This window comes from Hippichthys cyanospilos, chromosome 19, assembly GCF_059441005.1.
Source record: "Hippichthys cyanospilos isolate Australia breed blue-spotted pipefish chromosome 19, RoL_Hcya_1.0, whole genome shotgun sequence".
In the NCBI taxonomy this organism is placed as follows: Eukaryota; Metazoa; Chordata; class Actinopteri; order Syngnathiformes; family Syngnathidae; genus Hippichthys; species Hippichthys cyanospilos.
The window spans coordinates 9,838,851-9,852,756 of record NC_142387.1 but is presented as its reverse complement, the minus strand read 5'-3'; the positions used below and the strand labels follow the sequence as shown (position 1 = coordinate 9,852,756).

At 38.9% G+C, this 13,906-nt stretch overlaps 2 protein-coding genes across 3 annotated transcripts in view; one reads left to right on the top strand and one right to left on the bottom strand.

Moving 5' to 3' along the window:
• Positions 1 to 1,843, top strand: part of LOC148407847 (uncharacterized) — a 40,279-nt gene extending 38,436 nt beyond the window's left edge. For both annotated transcript variants that reach the window (XM_088401620.1, XM_088401622.1), the window contains exon 8: positions 52 to 1,843. The gene's annotated coding sequence lies outside the window, so the exon portion shown is untranslated. The remainder of the gene's footprint in view (positions 1 to 51) is intronic.
• Positions 135 to 5,592, bottom strand: insig1 (insulin induced gene 1). The gene is made up of 7 exons (XM_088401618.1): positions 5,441 to 5,592; positions 4,558 to 4,659; positions 4,135 to 4,486; positions 3,070 to 3,194; positions 2,799 to 2,965; positions 2,586 to 2,685; positions 135 to 2,023 (listed from the first exon to the last, which is right to left on the bottom strand). The coding sequence occupies exons 3-7, from the start codon at positions 4,478 to 4,480 to the stop codon at positions 1,994 to 1,996; spliced, it is 768 nt and encodes a 255-aa protein (XP_088257744.1). The 5' UTR covers positions 4,481 to 4,486; positions 4,558 to 4,659; positions 5,441 to 5,592; the 3' UTR covers positions 135 to 1,993.
• Between the last annotated feature and the right edge of the window lie 8,314 nt (positions 5,593 to 13,906).

The following is a 13,906-nucleotide window of genomic DNA, read 5'->3' as shown; positions in this document are numbered from 1 at the left end:
TAATGCCCCAAATTAGTTCGTGGTTTAATAATCCCTTGTATTCATTTTCAGCTTCACCAAAGACGATCCTGACATGCAGCTGCCTTTACCATCACTCCAATTCCACGTTTTACATCCCATAATAAAGACACCACTTGTTTCCACAAGTATTTTATTTGAGGTAACATACAAAAAAAGGGTAATAAGACATAAGTATGAACGAGGTGCTTCATTACCTCCAAACCAAAGTAAAGCTTCTTCCACCACCTCACTCATGTCATTCCATAGGAAACAAACAAAAACATCCTTCCGAAATGTGACTGATTTCACGATGACACCGGATCAATTCATCATCCTGACTTCTATCGTGTCAGAAATCAAAATAAATAAAAACGAATTGGCCTGTGCATGTAATCCGATTGCACTTCATCTCTCACCAAGTAAGTATACTGTCAAAATAACACCTGAAAGTGTGTGTGTGTGTGTGTGCTAACAAGACTGCTGTCATTTGCTATGCGGTTAATTCCATATTCCCCCCGACACACACAACGCTTAATTGTGACATAAGCATCTCCCTGTCCTTAATACAATATTAGAATAATACATGGGCAATCACAGATTGCAAAACTCATCTTCTGCATCTTCCCGAAACACTTGAGAGACGAACGCCATCTTTTCCCAAGTAATTGATTCTTTGGATACTGGCTAGTTCCCGGAGTCTGGCCCACCAACAGGACTCATTTTTTGGATTCTTTTCCTCCAGAACTAACTCATTTCTGACTTCTCTTGATGGTTGCACTGCACTTAGTAACCCATTTACAAGTGGCCAATTGCTGGTCTCACTAATAAGCTTTTTAACCTATTCCTGTGATTCAAATCATACAACCCGACACAGGCAACTGTTTTTTTTTTTGTTTGTTTTGTTACCATCCGTGTAATTCCTGTGTTCTATTTTACGGTCACCAGTAGTTTTCCAACCATTGTTCCTGAAAAACCGGCTACTTCTAGGATTGTTTTACTGAAGTTATATTTACCTGCTCATTTCTGGTCCCTGAAACCGGCTACTCCAGAATCTCACAACTTGATTAATATCTGGACGCTGTTTTGCTTATATTAGCCACTATCTAATTTTAATTGCCCATTGATGGTAATTTTTGGTTTATGTTTCTCCCGAATTAGCATATATCTTAACTTCCATGCCCTTGGACAATGACTCATTTCTGGGTTTTATTTCCCAGATACTTGTTAATTAATTATAACGGGTATGTTCGACTGGCTAATTGCTGGGCTTAAGTCTATGCTTTTTTTTCGGACTCATCTTTTTGGTGATACTGAATAGACTCTGGAGGCCATTCCTCTAATACTGGCTAAGAGCTTGCGTCTGACTGACTGACTGATTATTTCTCCGACATCAGCCAATTTAATCTGAATGTAGCAGGAAATTTTAGGGCCAATATTTCCTCTCACGTTCTAAACCATCCTGTTTGTAACCAGGTAAACTCGGGGATTCTTCTCGACATTTGTCTCTCATCATGGCGCTTAATTAGCTTCAAGCACACAAGGAAATAAACAAGTATGTTGCAGACGTGATGCTAGTTACTGTACTAACTAGCTGAATTGGCACTCCTGTGTACAATTCCTGTCGCTCCTCATTCCTTCGTGACGCGTGTAATAGTCACTTTTTTTCTCTGAAAAGGCAGGCAAAAAGTGAAGAAACTACCACCTTCCAAAAAAAGTGTAAAATTCATTGCATTGCATGCCAGAAAAAAAAAAAAAAATCCAGAAAAGTTTCCCTTTAAAACAATGTTGTCAAGTCAATGTCAAACCAGCTAAGTTAAAAAAAAAAAAAAAAAAAAAAAGCAAACACTGTCCTTTTGTAGCTGTGGTGGGTGGTGCCTCCAGGAGGTCACATGGCACATTGGACCAAAAGATTTTTTTCTCCTAGTGCCAAACAAGTGTTTTTTTTCTTCAATTGTCCTCACTTGTTTTTTTTTTTTTTTTTGTGATGCTGCCTTTAGTCACTGTGTGGCTTGTCAACACCAGCCTGCGGGAGGAAACGTCAAATTGTGTTAACACCCATGGGCAAACTTTGATAGCGAGTCGAATATGATGACAATTAAATTGTCAGGCAGGTCCGACGTTCCCGATAATTCTCGTCATTTAGAATCTGGGACAAGACACTACAAACAGGTCAAACAACAAGATCAGATTTGTATCGTCCTTTTTGTTCTGCACATTCAAATTGGGACACAAATTCTGTTCCAATGCTGTGCAAAAATGTTCGCTTGACACACCTAGCTTTGATGACTAGTTTGGGCTACAATTTTGCAATGATTAAAATCAGTTTTCATGTACGTATTAATAGCAAGAAAAAAAGGTGTTTATTTCATATTAGTGACATTATACATTTAAATTGACAAATGTTCACATCAAAAGGACATTTACGTTCAAGTAAAATTATCTTCATGCAATAACCTGTGAACAAGCTGCTTTTTACACTGTAGCGGTTACCTTAGCAACCTCTTGTATGTCGCAAAAAAGTAATAATAAACGACCCAATAAACTTCAGTTTTAAAACAAGTGGGACAATAGATGCTCGGACGTACCATGGCCAGTTGGCGTCCGATGTTTCCCACGGTGACGCCGCCTGAGAAGAAAATACACGGCAACCAGGAGCGCACGTACAAGAAGTCGGGAGATGTGTACCTGCAACACATAATTACAAACCTCTTTAAATTGTGAATGCAAATGACAGTTTTCAGGGAAAACCACACACGTTGTCTCCTTATAAATGCTGACTTCCCGGTGTGTTTACTTACTGATAGACGCCGTTGTAGACCAGCAGCTGAGTAAAAACTGTGGCGAGGAAGGCCGTGGTGACGCCCAAGCCGAAACCGCTACGTGAACGGTCAAAAGTCCACCAGAGGCCTAGTGACAGGGCGGCCAGGGTGAGGGACAGCTGCACACTGTTATCAATGTCCAGTTTCTGTTTTAGTGCCAAGTTAGGGTCAAATTGACCATCAAATATTTGTACAACCTAAAAAACGCTCTCTTAAGGTTACGTTAGGACTTTCATGGGTGGAAGGATACAACGCTGGCGTGGTTGATGCCCACGAAGACGGCGATGCATCTCATGACGCTCGCCCATTCCCGTTTGAACTTGTGCGGTTCGCCAAGATGGCTGTCCAGGCACGGGTACAGCAGGCCCACTACCGCTGCAGGTTTGAAAAAAAATAAACAAAAGAGGAACAACAACTCATAAGATAAGCAAAAAATATTGCGATCACGAAAGTGTTTTTTGCTTAGCATGCAAATTTTGTGAATGGTTTTTTTTGCTGTGCATACACATACACAGAGCGGAACAAGTACACAGACCATAACTAGACGTCTAATATGAAGTAGAGTAGCTCAATTGACATTGTAAAAGACATGTTTAGACAAAAGGGACACTTCACCTATTGGTGAGCAGTTCATTTTATTATTATTTGCATAGCAAAAACACCCTGTTCTATTATTTGTTAAAGCAAATGCAAGGAAACATTAGTTCAAGAATTGCCCATTTTCTGGCAAAAGCAAGCATAATACGTTTGGAATTAGTCTTTTTTTTATACACAAAGTGCGGAGGAGTTGAACGGATTAAAAAAAAAAAAAATTAATTAATTTATATTTTTCCACGTATTAAAAGAAAACGCCTTATCAGATTTGTCCCGTCTCACTTCCCGTCTACATCTTCAAACAAAGCCTTTCCCCCCAAAACCCCGCCCCTCCAGTCACCCGTTATGACTCCAACCAATGAGCGCGCGGCTGCACTCGTGTCCTGCTCGCGGCAGCCAATGAAAGCGCGAGGATATCTAAAGAATCAGAAACTCAGCAACCTTAACCATTGCTTGTCCACCGAATGAACGTGATAGTAGCCCACCATTAAAATAAAATGCCCGCGAGAAAGTTATATAACAGCTTGCAAAAAACATTGCCAGTGGGTGACTCATTAACGTGCATTCTCCTCAAGTGACCCCGAAGATTATTATCGCCTCAAAGGCGTTGTCAGAGCCACGAATGTTGAATAATGGCGGACTTACTTTCACTTTAACGTCAACAAATTTAAAGCAGCCAACACAGGTGATTCGAACGTTGTTGATTTCCAATCAAGCTCACCTGCCCCGGTACCGCAGCACGGCGGGATCCACCAGGCGGACGAGAATAATGTGCTCATCACTTCCTCGGGGAAAAGCGTGACGTTGCGCTGAATTTGCAGCAAGTTGAGCACCAGGGCGAGGATCACCCCAACGGCGAAGAGCACCAGACCGCGGCGGATCAAGTTGAACGTCCGGTGACGGTGCAAGGAGCTGTATGCGCTGCTCAGCACCGATGTGATGATGGACATCATTTCCTCGCCTTTGGATGCCAACCAGTTGGTCGAAGACGAGCTCGACGGCGAGTGTTCGCGTTTCGACTGCGGTGCACCGGAGCAGCTCCAATAGTGCTCCTCCAAGCTGGACATTTGGCACTACACAAGAACAAGAAAAGGTTCGAAACGGTCGTGACGTCACGACCCGCACTCTTGTTTGAGCGGTTTACCTTGAGCTCTCGTTCCAATCTCACTCGCCCGTCGGTTTAACCTCTCCCTGGGCTTTTTTCCCAATCTCAGCGGGGTAGAGAATTCACATTGTTGTCAGCACGCTAGCACGGAGAGAAGCGGGAGCTTAATACACGTCGTGATGCTAAACAGAAAAACAGCTTTCGTCTCGTTAAACAACACAATCGAGCTGTGTCTGGTGAGACTCTGTAGCCAATCAGGACAGTGAGTGATATGACGTCACTTCACCCCACCTCCTCAAGCGCCACAACAACAGATGGGGCGGAAGTCGCGACACGCCTCCAACTCAACGAAAACGCAAACACGGTCCGAAAAAATATATTTTTTGGTTGTTTTGATTATGAATGGCAATAATGCAGTACAGTGATTCTTACGAATTCTCATATCTCCATAAACCACGGACGTGTAATCTAGGCTGCCACTGCGAGAAACGAAGTATCCGGCGGCCATCTTACGTTGCCACACATTACGCTCCCCCAACTTGAATTACATTGATGTTCTACGGCGTTTCCACATTATGGTCTGTCTCTGTGGCATAAATAACAAGTTGAGACTGACGGTTCCAGCAGTCTATGTGGGAAAAAATGGAATTCGAATGAAATAGTTCGATGCAAATACAAGAAACCAATTTTGAATCGTATAGCACCTTCTGTATCAAAAAATGTAACGAATAGTATTTTATTGCGGGGATAGACATCCTTTATAAGTGACGGATCTGATCTAATATACAAAACTATAATTTTTTTCCGGTTACTTTTGTTAACATTTGCGAAAGATATAAAATTAACATTTCCCCCCCAAAATCCACAAATACAGATATAGATAAAAACAAAACTGCATTGCAAACATAAACGGCGAACATACCAGTGTAAAAATGGCTCTATTCCTCCACAGACAAACTACCGAGTGTTCTACACAAAGAAACGCACACACATGCCTTTTATAGTCTAACCACCTTTTGTAAATAGGGTCAGTGGTACGACGTGATGTCAAGCTGCTTGTGTTGTTCAACTTGACTTCGTGGGAGGTGTGGCGTGCGTGTCAGGCTGCACACCAGTGTCCTCATATAGTGTAAATACACGTAAGACACAAGTTCAATGCCCAGGACATGCCCTTTTTCAGCAATAACAGGAACACATGTTTTTGCAAAAACATGGCCCACTTCTATACGATAAGGAGACACTCTGCCCATCTCTCTCAACCCAAACAATGCAGACAGGTCGGAACATCACGTCAATACATTTTGTGTTTTGCAGGGATCATTATAACCTCAATTTATCTCTTGAAACTCAAACCCTCAGCCTGGGTTAGGCTGGTAAACTGATGTTTTTCTTTGCATTATCTCTGACAAACATTTTTCGTCTTGGTAAATATGAGGTAAGATTTAATAGAACTCCCATTCCAAAGTCAAAATGTTTCTGTAAGCATAAGAGTGTGAGTATTTTTAGCCTTTCGCCTATTAGGATTCGATGATAGCGCTTTATCTGGTCTCAAAGGATTTTGTTGCACAAGCGAGAGAGCTTGTTTCATTCCACCGACTTTTGTAGTTGGAGTTGTAAACCGTGTCATCGCTCCAATTTAGCGATAAATCCGCCGTTTTATTCCTCGTGGTGCGCTTCCCGAATGGGATTTTTGATGTTTGCGCTGCATACCCTACGAGCTCAGAGTGTCATTTCATTCCTGCGCTTTAGATTTGTTCCAGGCCAAGCGGAATGGCTTTTCTTAGAAAAGTAAGAAAGAGGTGGAATATAAATGTCACAGTTTCGTGATGCATGATAAGCATAGCCAAGGTCACATTTTGCCTTCCATTCTTAGAATTGTATGGTTGAAATACCCTGAGCACATCTTTTGACCAAATAAACAGGTTTATTTCCAGCTCCAAAAACTTGGACTCTTTCCTGACCTTTTCTCAAACACTCTGTCCTCTATTCACTTTTCTTGCAAGTCTTCCATTTCAGTAATATTTAATAATTTTCTCATTCCAGTTGTCTGTGTGCTCAGTGTGATAATTCACCGAGCCTCTGCACTTGACAAAAGTTGGGAAAAAAAAGTGGAGCATAACGAAAGAAAAGCTTCATATGACTACTACTACTAGAGTCGACCATGGCAGAAATCCAACCTTAATATGTTTTTCCGCCTCAGGACAAAAAGGGTAAGTGTTCCCCCAATGAATATGTTTCTCTCGCTCTCATTCTTGGCTTGAGCATGTATAGTATGTGTGAAGTATGTCAATGTACTGTTATGACCTCAAAACCAAACTATTGTGCGAATTTCCCATTTTACTCTAAACTAATGTCAGTTGCCACAGGGTTTACTCATGCAACTTCTTCTTGTGGAATATCATTTGAAAACATTTTAACAAAAATCCACATCAAAATTGATGTTAGAAAACCACCTGACCTTTGTGATGCTAACATTTTTTTGTTGTTTTTCCTCCAAAGTGAGTTAATGATTTTTTGCTCTTGTCTAAAGCCACAGGTCTAAAGTCTGAGGTGTCTCTATTTTTGTTTATCTAATTTTAAAAGTAACATATTTTCCACGCTATCAGGCACACTGGATTATAAGGCGCACCTTCAACGAATGGCATATTTTAAAACTTTTCATTTATAACGTGCACCGCATTATAAGGCGCATAGAATAGAAACTACAGTAGTGCCCGAGGTTGCGTTATGCATGCACTACATAGCACTGCGCTAAAGGGAATGTCAACAAAACAAGCAGATAAATCAGTCAAACTTCATTAATGAATAATCAGAAATGAAGAATAAAGATGATTTATGGAAAGTACTATCTGAAGAATGGACAATCATACCTTTTGATTACATTAAAAGACTCTTTAGATCAATGCCAAGATGCATCAAGAGTATAAAATAATCTAATTATGATTCAATCAAATCTCAAAATAGTTTTTAAAAATCAAATTGCAGCCAAAAACCTTAAAATATGTTGTTTAAATTAAAAACATTTTCTGGATTTATTTATTTATTTACTTTTTACAAAAACACATGTTTTTTATGCCCTGTTGCCATCTAAATTGCTTAAAAATTGGAGCATATATAGCATATCAAAATCTCAGGGTGTTATAAAAATTGTAATTGTAAAAAGTACATTTATAACTGAAATGCAGGGGTAAAAAATGGAGAATTTACATTGCGATTAAGTAATTTTTTTTCCCTCCAAAAATGAAAACTCACCGTTCATTCGCTGAATAAAATGCCCCAGATAATAAGGCGCACTCAGAGGTCATCCTGCAAAGTCACCTTGGCAGTTTTATTTCTGCATTAACGTCCTAAAATATAAACAGTGTATCCCTTCTAAAAAGATGATGGCTGTAACCCTCAGCTATAATTTGGTTAGTACAGCGTTTGTAATTAGCGTGAAACTATGACACGTTTTTAGTCATGAGCAAGAAGTCGAAAAGAAGGGTAAAAGAAGAAAAGGCAGGAAGCAGGCACGCTTTAAATGAGCAGCGCGTCGGGGCTCCAGAAGATTAGCGGGGGATTGAGACGTCGCTAACACAGGAAGGCCCGCTGGAGAAGCTTTGCTAAATTGATCTATCAAAGTCATTTTTCTCCTCATCCTCGCTGCTGCGAGTAAACTGGGAAGGCAAACATCCTAATCCGTCTTGAAGCGTAGTGGATTACTTGTGCAAACGTCTTAGTTAGCTCAGGTGTCAAGATGATCCATCATTTCGCTTGCCAGTTAGCTTGTTTTTTTTTTTTCCAACCAAGATAATTAACTAATAATAAAAAAGCGTCATTGTATCACTGGAGTCTTATTTGTACTTGGTGTTCATGCTAGTTAGCAGTTAGCTTGTTAAATTAATTGTTTTAGACAAAGTATCAAGTTATTTAATCACATTTTAAATTCATTCCTCTTTAGCTTGTTATTTTTTATCAAAATAAAAGTTGTAAATTCACAGATACAGATGACCGCAACCTGTAATACCGTAAATAATTTGGAATTATTTTGGAAGCGTTGAGCATATCGATTAATTGCAGTATTTATACTGCGTGAAGTTTGTCGTCAGCAGCTGTTTATCTTATCGTGTGCACTGTGAACTCGAATGTTCTCGTCAAAATTTCAGTGGGAAAATTCAAGCTGCTCATTGCACAGCATCTGATACCTTGAGAGAGTTTTATGAATGCTTAATTAAAAAAAAAAGAAAAACTGGTGCAGTTTTGTGAAGACCAACCTTTTTATGCCTTTCAATTTCACCCTTCACTCACTTTAAAAGTGCAAAACTTACACGTTCAAAGTTGAAATGAGTTGTAGTGTGAGTGAACTCTTGCATAAGATGCACTGAATCAGCACAGGTGATATGACATCATCAGTAACCTGTGTGTTTATGTAGCCTGTGTACACAAAAGCGCCATTCTATTCCAGTCTCCAGATATCAAATACTAGGGAGGAACACCTCCCAAATGGCCAATCAGCATTCTTGCTCATCACCAGCTGACCTCTCAGGTTACCTTCTCAACCAATCACACTGAAGACAAATAATCTGCCATTTTGTCATATTTCATATTCTATAGTTTCATCTGCTACTTCCTATGTCGTGAATAATGATTTGAAACAACGTTAGGACATGATGAGTTTTAAAATGAATTAAAGGTAGAAGCTGTGTTTTTAAGGAGTTATAGTTATGTACTGTATTTTACGATTAAGTAATCAGTACAATAATAGCTTTTTAAAGGAGTAAAAAGTGATCATATTTCTTTTTTTCAGGCTTCAGGAACGCTGGTAATTATTAATAAATCACTTTATCATAATCACCTGTAACCTATGGGTGTCGTCTGGTTTAATGTTTAACATCATGAAAAAAAAATGTGAAAAGAGTGCCTATACTAGTTTTTGGGAAATTATTTGTCTAGGTGGATAGCAAGTTAGCTATCAAGCTATCTATATTTATAGCTTGTTACCTTCACTTATATGTAGCTAGCTGCATATTTATTAAGCTATAGGATTAGGGTTATCTACTGAGAGTATCGAGGTAGTGTCGCAAATAACAATGTCATAAAAAAAAGTAGCTGACATGGAAGAAGGGCTTTTCATGGTGAGTTTAGCAATCATGCAGCTTATATGGGTAATTTCAGTTCATGAGTCAGTTCACAAAGTGCAGTGTGAATCAATAATGTAGTGACCTTCTTTATACAAGCCACCAGCAGATGGCACACACATTACAGTAAATAAAATAACCAGCAAGCTAAGTAAATAATAAGGACACGAACCTATTGAAAACATTAAATAAACCTGGCCATAAATAAACAAGCATGGTGCAGTACTCTGTTTTGGCTAACTATAACATTATGAAATCAAGCAAAAAAGTAGGTTAACTTGTTCAATCACTTAGAAGCACTTTTTAAAAAAGTAAATACTAGCAAAAAAAACACAACTAATGAAAACAATATCCAAATAGCTTTGTGTTGTATCCCGCGAGACCCAGATTATTCATGTGTCCACTGTTGTGTCCATTTTGTCTCAGCAAGACAGCAAAGTTAATTGCATCTCACCCAAACACATGCAACATCATTAGAGAGGCCAGGATGTCCTCTACAGTGGACATAATTGAATAGGCTCAACCACAGGAGGTTATAGCCCATGAAATCGAACGGAGGAAGCTTATAAGTGTTCCACACATACAAATGTTGACATCCATTAAGTCATTATGTATAATTGACAGAGATATTCATTTTTCTCTGTGTGCGTGTGTGTGCGTTATAAGTAGATTGCTACCAGGAAAGATTTCAGCATGTGGTTGTTGACAATAACATGCCGGAAAGGTCAGTGAAGAGGGTGCGTGTGTGTGTGCAATCGGTGACTGCTGGAGTGTACACTATATTACCCACCGACGCTTATGCGACATACTCAGTACAGCATGTACGCTTGCGGTGCGCTTCATTAGGTACACCTTACCACCCATAGCAGCACAGCAGCTTTACAGTGATATTGGCGGCACAATTTTTTCCCTTCAACAAGCATTTTAGTTACTATGAGCTAATTTAGCATGCTTTTGTTAGCCAGTGCTAAACATGAGCAAAACTATGTGAGCAAGTTGTTTTGTTGGCGTAGAAGTCAAGTAACTCAACTTATGTCTGCGACGACAGTAATTTCTGTCAGAGAGCCATAATGACTGTGAAGTCAAACAACATTTTAAATTTCGTCACACACTTATGCAATTTTAATGTCTGAGGCTCATTATAACTGTTCAAAAGAGAAATTGGAGACAAAATATGGGTGTTGTTCCCCACTCAAAATTTTTAAATGTTGTAGACAACTTGCAAGTTTGGTATTTTAGCCGAAAAACCTGAAGACAAATTAGCTCATATAAAATGTGTCGGGCCACATCTGGCCCCCGGGCCTTGGGTTTGACAACAGTGCGCTATGTTTATGTTATTGCCATGACAAATTATACCCGTATTTCCACCTACGCTGAAAGCAATAGTCCAAGCACTTGGTCATCAGCGGCATCCTTATAAAGCCAATTGTCCCTTATCGGCCTAATAGAGTTTCCGCTTTGCAGGGGGACCACAGGCGAAAATGCAAATTCATCTACCCAGCGCGGCGGCAATTATTACAATAGTTCTCTTGTGGTCTAATTGCGGATAATGGGAGAGTGAAACCAGGATGATAATTGACAGTAATATACATATCAAAATGCTGGATGTCAGCGTGAAGTGCGGCTGCTGACGTCAGCGGTCTTGATTGGAGGTGGGGAAGATCCTCCAGTAACAAGAGCAAAAAGCTCAGCTTTTTTTTTTTTTTTTTTTTTTAAAACATGTACATAAAAAACACAGTTGGCCCATATTGAGCAAGATATACATTTCAGCTCCAGTGAAAGAGTGATAAATCTTTCAACCGTTATTAATGACTATGTACCACTGAAACACGAACTTATCCTTATACTGCCACACTTTTGATTGAGTCATATGAGATGTTTGTGGTCATATGTTTCCATCTGTTCATTTTCTCAACTGAGTTTGGTAAATAAGCCTACATTCTCATTTAGCATGCCACACAGCTGCCTAACCATTTTTGGCAGCATTTTTGGGAAAAAAAAAAACAAGCAATAAGTTGCTTCATGTTCCAATTAATTTGCTCTTAATTAAAAAAAAGTACTGTTGCCCTTTATGGTATGAAATTGGGTTTGCTGGTGGAGAAATCCAATTGAAGTCTGACGTATCCTCTTAAGTGCCTTCAAGTACCTCCAGCTGACTTTGTAAAATAGTAGGAATAGACCAATTAATTGGCGGCAATATTTGGAATTTTGTTGAATGTTCATGTCAGTCTTTAAAAAAAAAAAAATTAATGGCCAATATTAAAGTCAAATAAAACTGCGTTAATTTTGGGAAGCTATTTATTCAAACTTTGAGTTTACTTTTCTAAGACCTTTTGTTGACCTAAGGATCAATTTGAATATTTTGTTAAAATTGTCCAACAGTGGTGAATGCTGTACAAGAAAAATAAATGTGCAAATATGAAAATTTGGCAAATGAACTTTCAACTAAATTAAGAGCTGCAGTTTGTGTTACAGTATTTTATTATTATTGTTATTTCATTTTAATGCCAATATTTGTAGTTTTTGTGATAATTAATATTGGTTTCAAAAATCTGTTATTTTGATCACTCATTATTGGTATCGGCTCTGCGGAAGAAAAAAGTCTATCGCTTAAAATATGATTAGAATTACAGCTTATACTTGTGAATTTTGATGAATTGTATAGTAAAAAAATGGTTACCATTGACTGAAGCAAATCTGCCTAGCAACAAAATAAGTCGTAGCAAGTACCAAGAAATTCTGCTGATCTGCAATGTGGCTTTGATTTCATTGGTGAAGCGTTCCAGTAGTTTAGATGCTTTGTTGAATGCCACGAGCGACAAGGAAGGGCATGTTTTTATTTTTTTTTCTTTGAACGCTAGGATGCACTTAATTTATCATTGTCAGCAAACCTTGAGTGAGGATGGAGGCTGAAAAATAAAATAGAAGAAAAATGTCAGCAGTGCTACATATCGGAGCCCTTGTCTGATCCGTCCTTGAGATAGACGTAAATGAACAGGGACTCTTTTAAAATAATTCAAATGGCAGGATAAGACAGATTCAGTGGCACACTTGGATAATTGAAAATGAAGACCGGGGGGGGGTTGGTGCAAAAACGGCACTATTGTATTCATGAAAGCCAACAAGGTCAATTGGAGAAATTCTCAGCAAAGCGTTGGCACATATTTATTTAAATTAAAAGAAATTTGCAGTCGAAATACAAGGAAAAGGGTCAAATGCTAATCTGCAGTCAGATTTTCCTTTCACTTAAAAACTAAAATATTTAATAAAATGGATTATTTAGTCCATACCCGGGAAGCGGCTTGAGAAATGGTGCAGGCGCAACTAATAACTTTAGCGCTCTAATTAATTTAGATGCTCCATTTGCTTTATCACAAAGCTATGGACCAATCTCTACCGTTGGTGGGGGGTACCACGAGTAAGTGACACCATCCCACTCAAAATATTCATGGGATCAAATCCCAAAAGGTATAAATGGTATTTGAATCGAGCTAACGAAGTTAAAGTTAGGCGCTCACTTACATGCATCCCGTTTCTCACGGAGAAAGAAAAAAAAACTGCATATAACAAATCTGCATTCTCGTTTGTTAAATTTATTTGTTGTACCGCAGGGCACCATCTCAAGTCCTCTTTTATTTTATGTTTCTTACTAAGTCAATGACACCTAGTGATTTATTTGTGTTTCGCAAATTGTCACATTTTAGTTATCCCTTCGAATGCTGCGTTCAAAAACCAGCTCGGACGAAATAATAATGTAGAAGCGCACATGGCTGTTTAAAGTTCATGTCCGTCACCCAAACTTGCCTTCTTTCGACTGGAACATTTCAAATTGTCTTTCAGGAATGGAAGCTTCTGCATGTATTAATAATGAGGTGCTCCTTGCAGTCCCAATAAGACAATCTATAGAATATAATTAATTCAAAAGTTCAAGCAAGGACAAAAAAAAGAGCACACGTCTTTCTTGGATTGCCTTCACTGGCAGCGTGTTTTCATCTTCGGCGAGCTTGCCGGTCGGGCGTTTGAGGCAAGTTATCACTTGAGCGTCTCAGCACATTGCTGTGGTCTCTCTCTTTTTATGAAGTCAAATTTCAGCATTGATGCTCCAAACAAAAACAACAAGAGAGTCTGAAAATTGACTGTTTATACTATTGGTTCAACATGACTTTATCAACACTACTTGTGCTACTTTGTGTCAAGGTTAATAAATAAATGATCTTACAAAAAAGTGAAACGCTGACAAAATTCGATTTAAACCAGCTTGTGTCATAAAC

Excerpts from the sequence above, each read along its gene's own strand:
- insig1 (XM_088401618.1), bottom strand. The coding sequence starts at position 4,480 with ATGTCCAGCTTGGAGGAGCACTATTGGAGCTGCTCCGGTGCACCGCAG. Across the intron at positions 3,195-4,134 it reads GTGCTGCGGTACCGGGGCAG|CGGTAGTGGGCCTGCTGTAC; the intron begins GTGAGCTTGATT and ends TCAAACCTGCAG. Across the intron at positions 2,686-2,798 it reads GTCTACAACGGCGTCTATCA|GTACACATCTCCCGACTTCT; the intron begins GTAAGTAAACAC and ends TATGTGTTGCAG.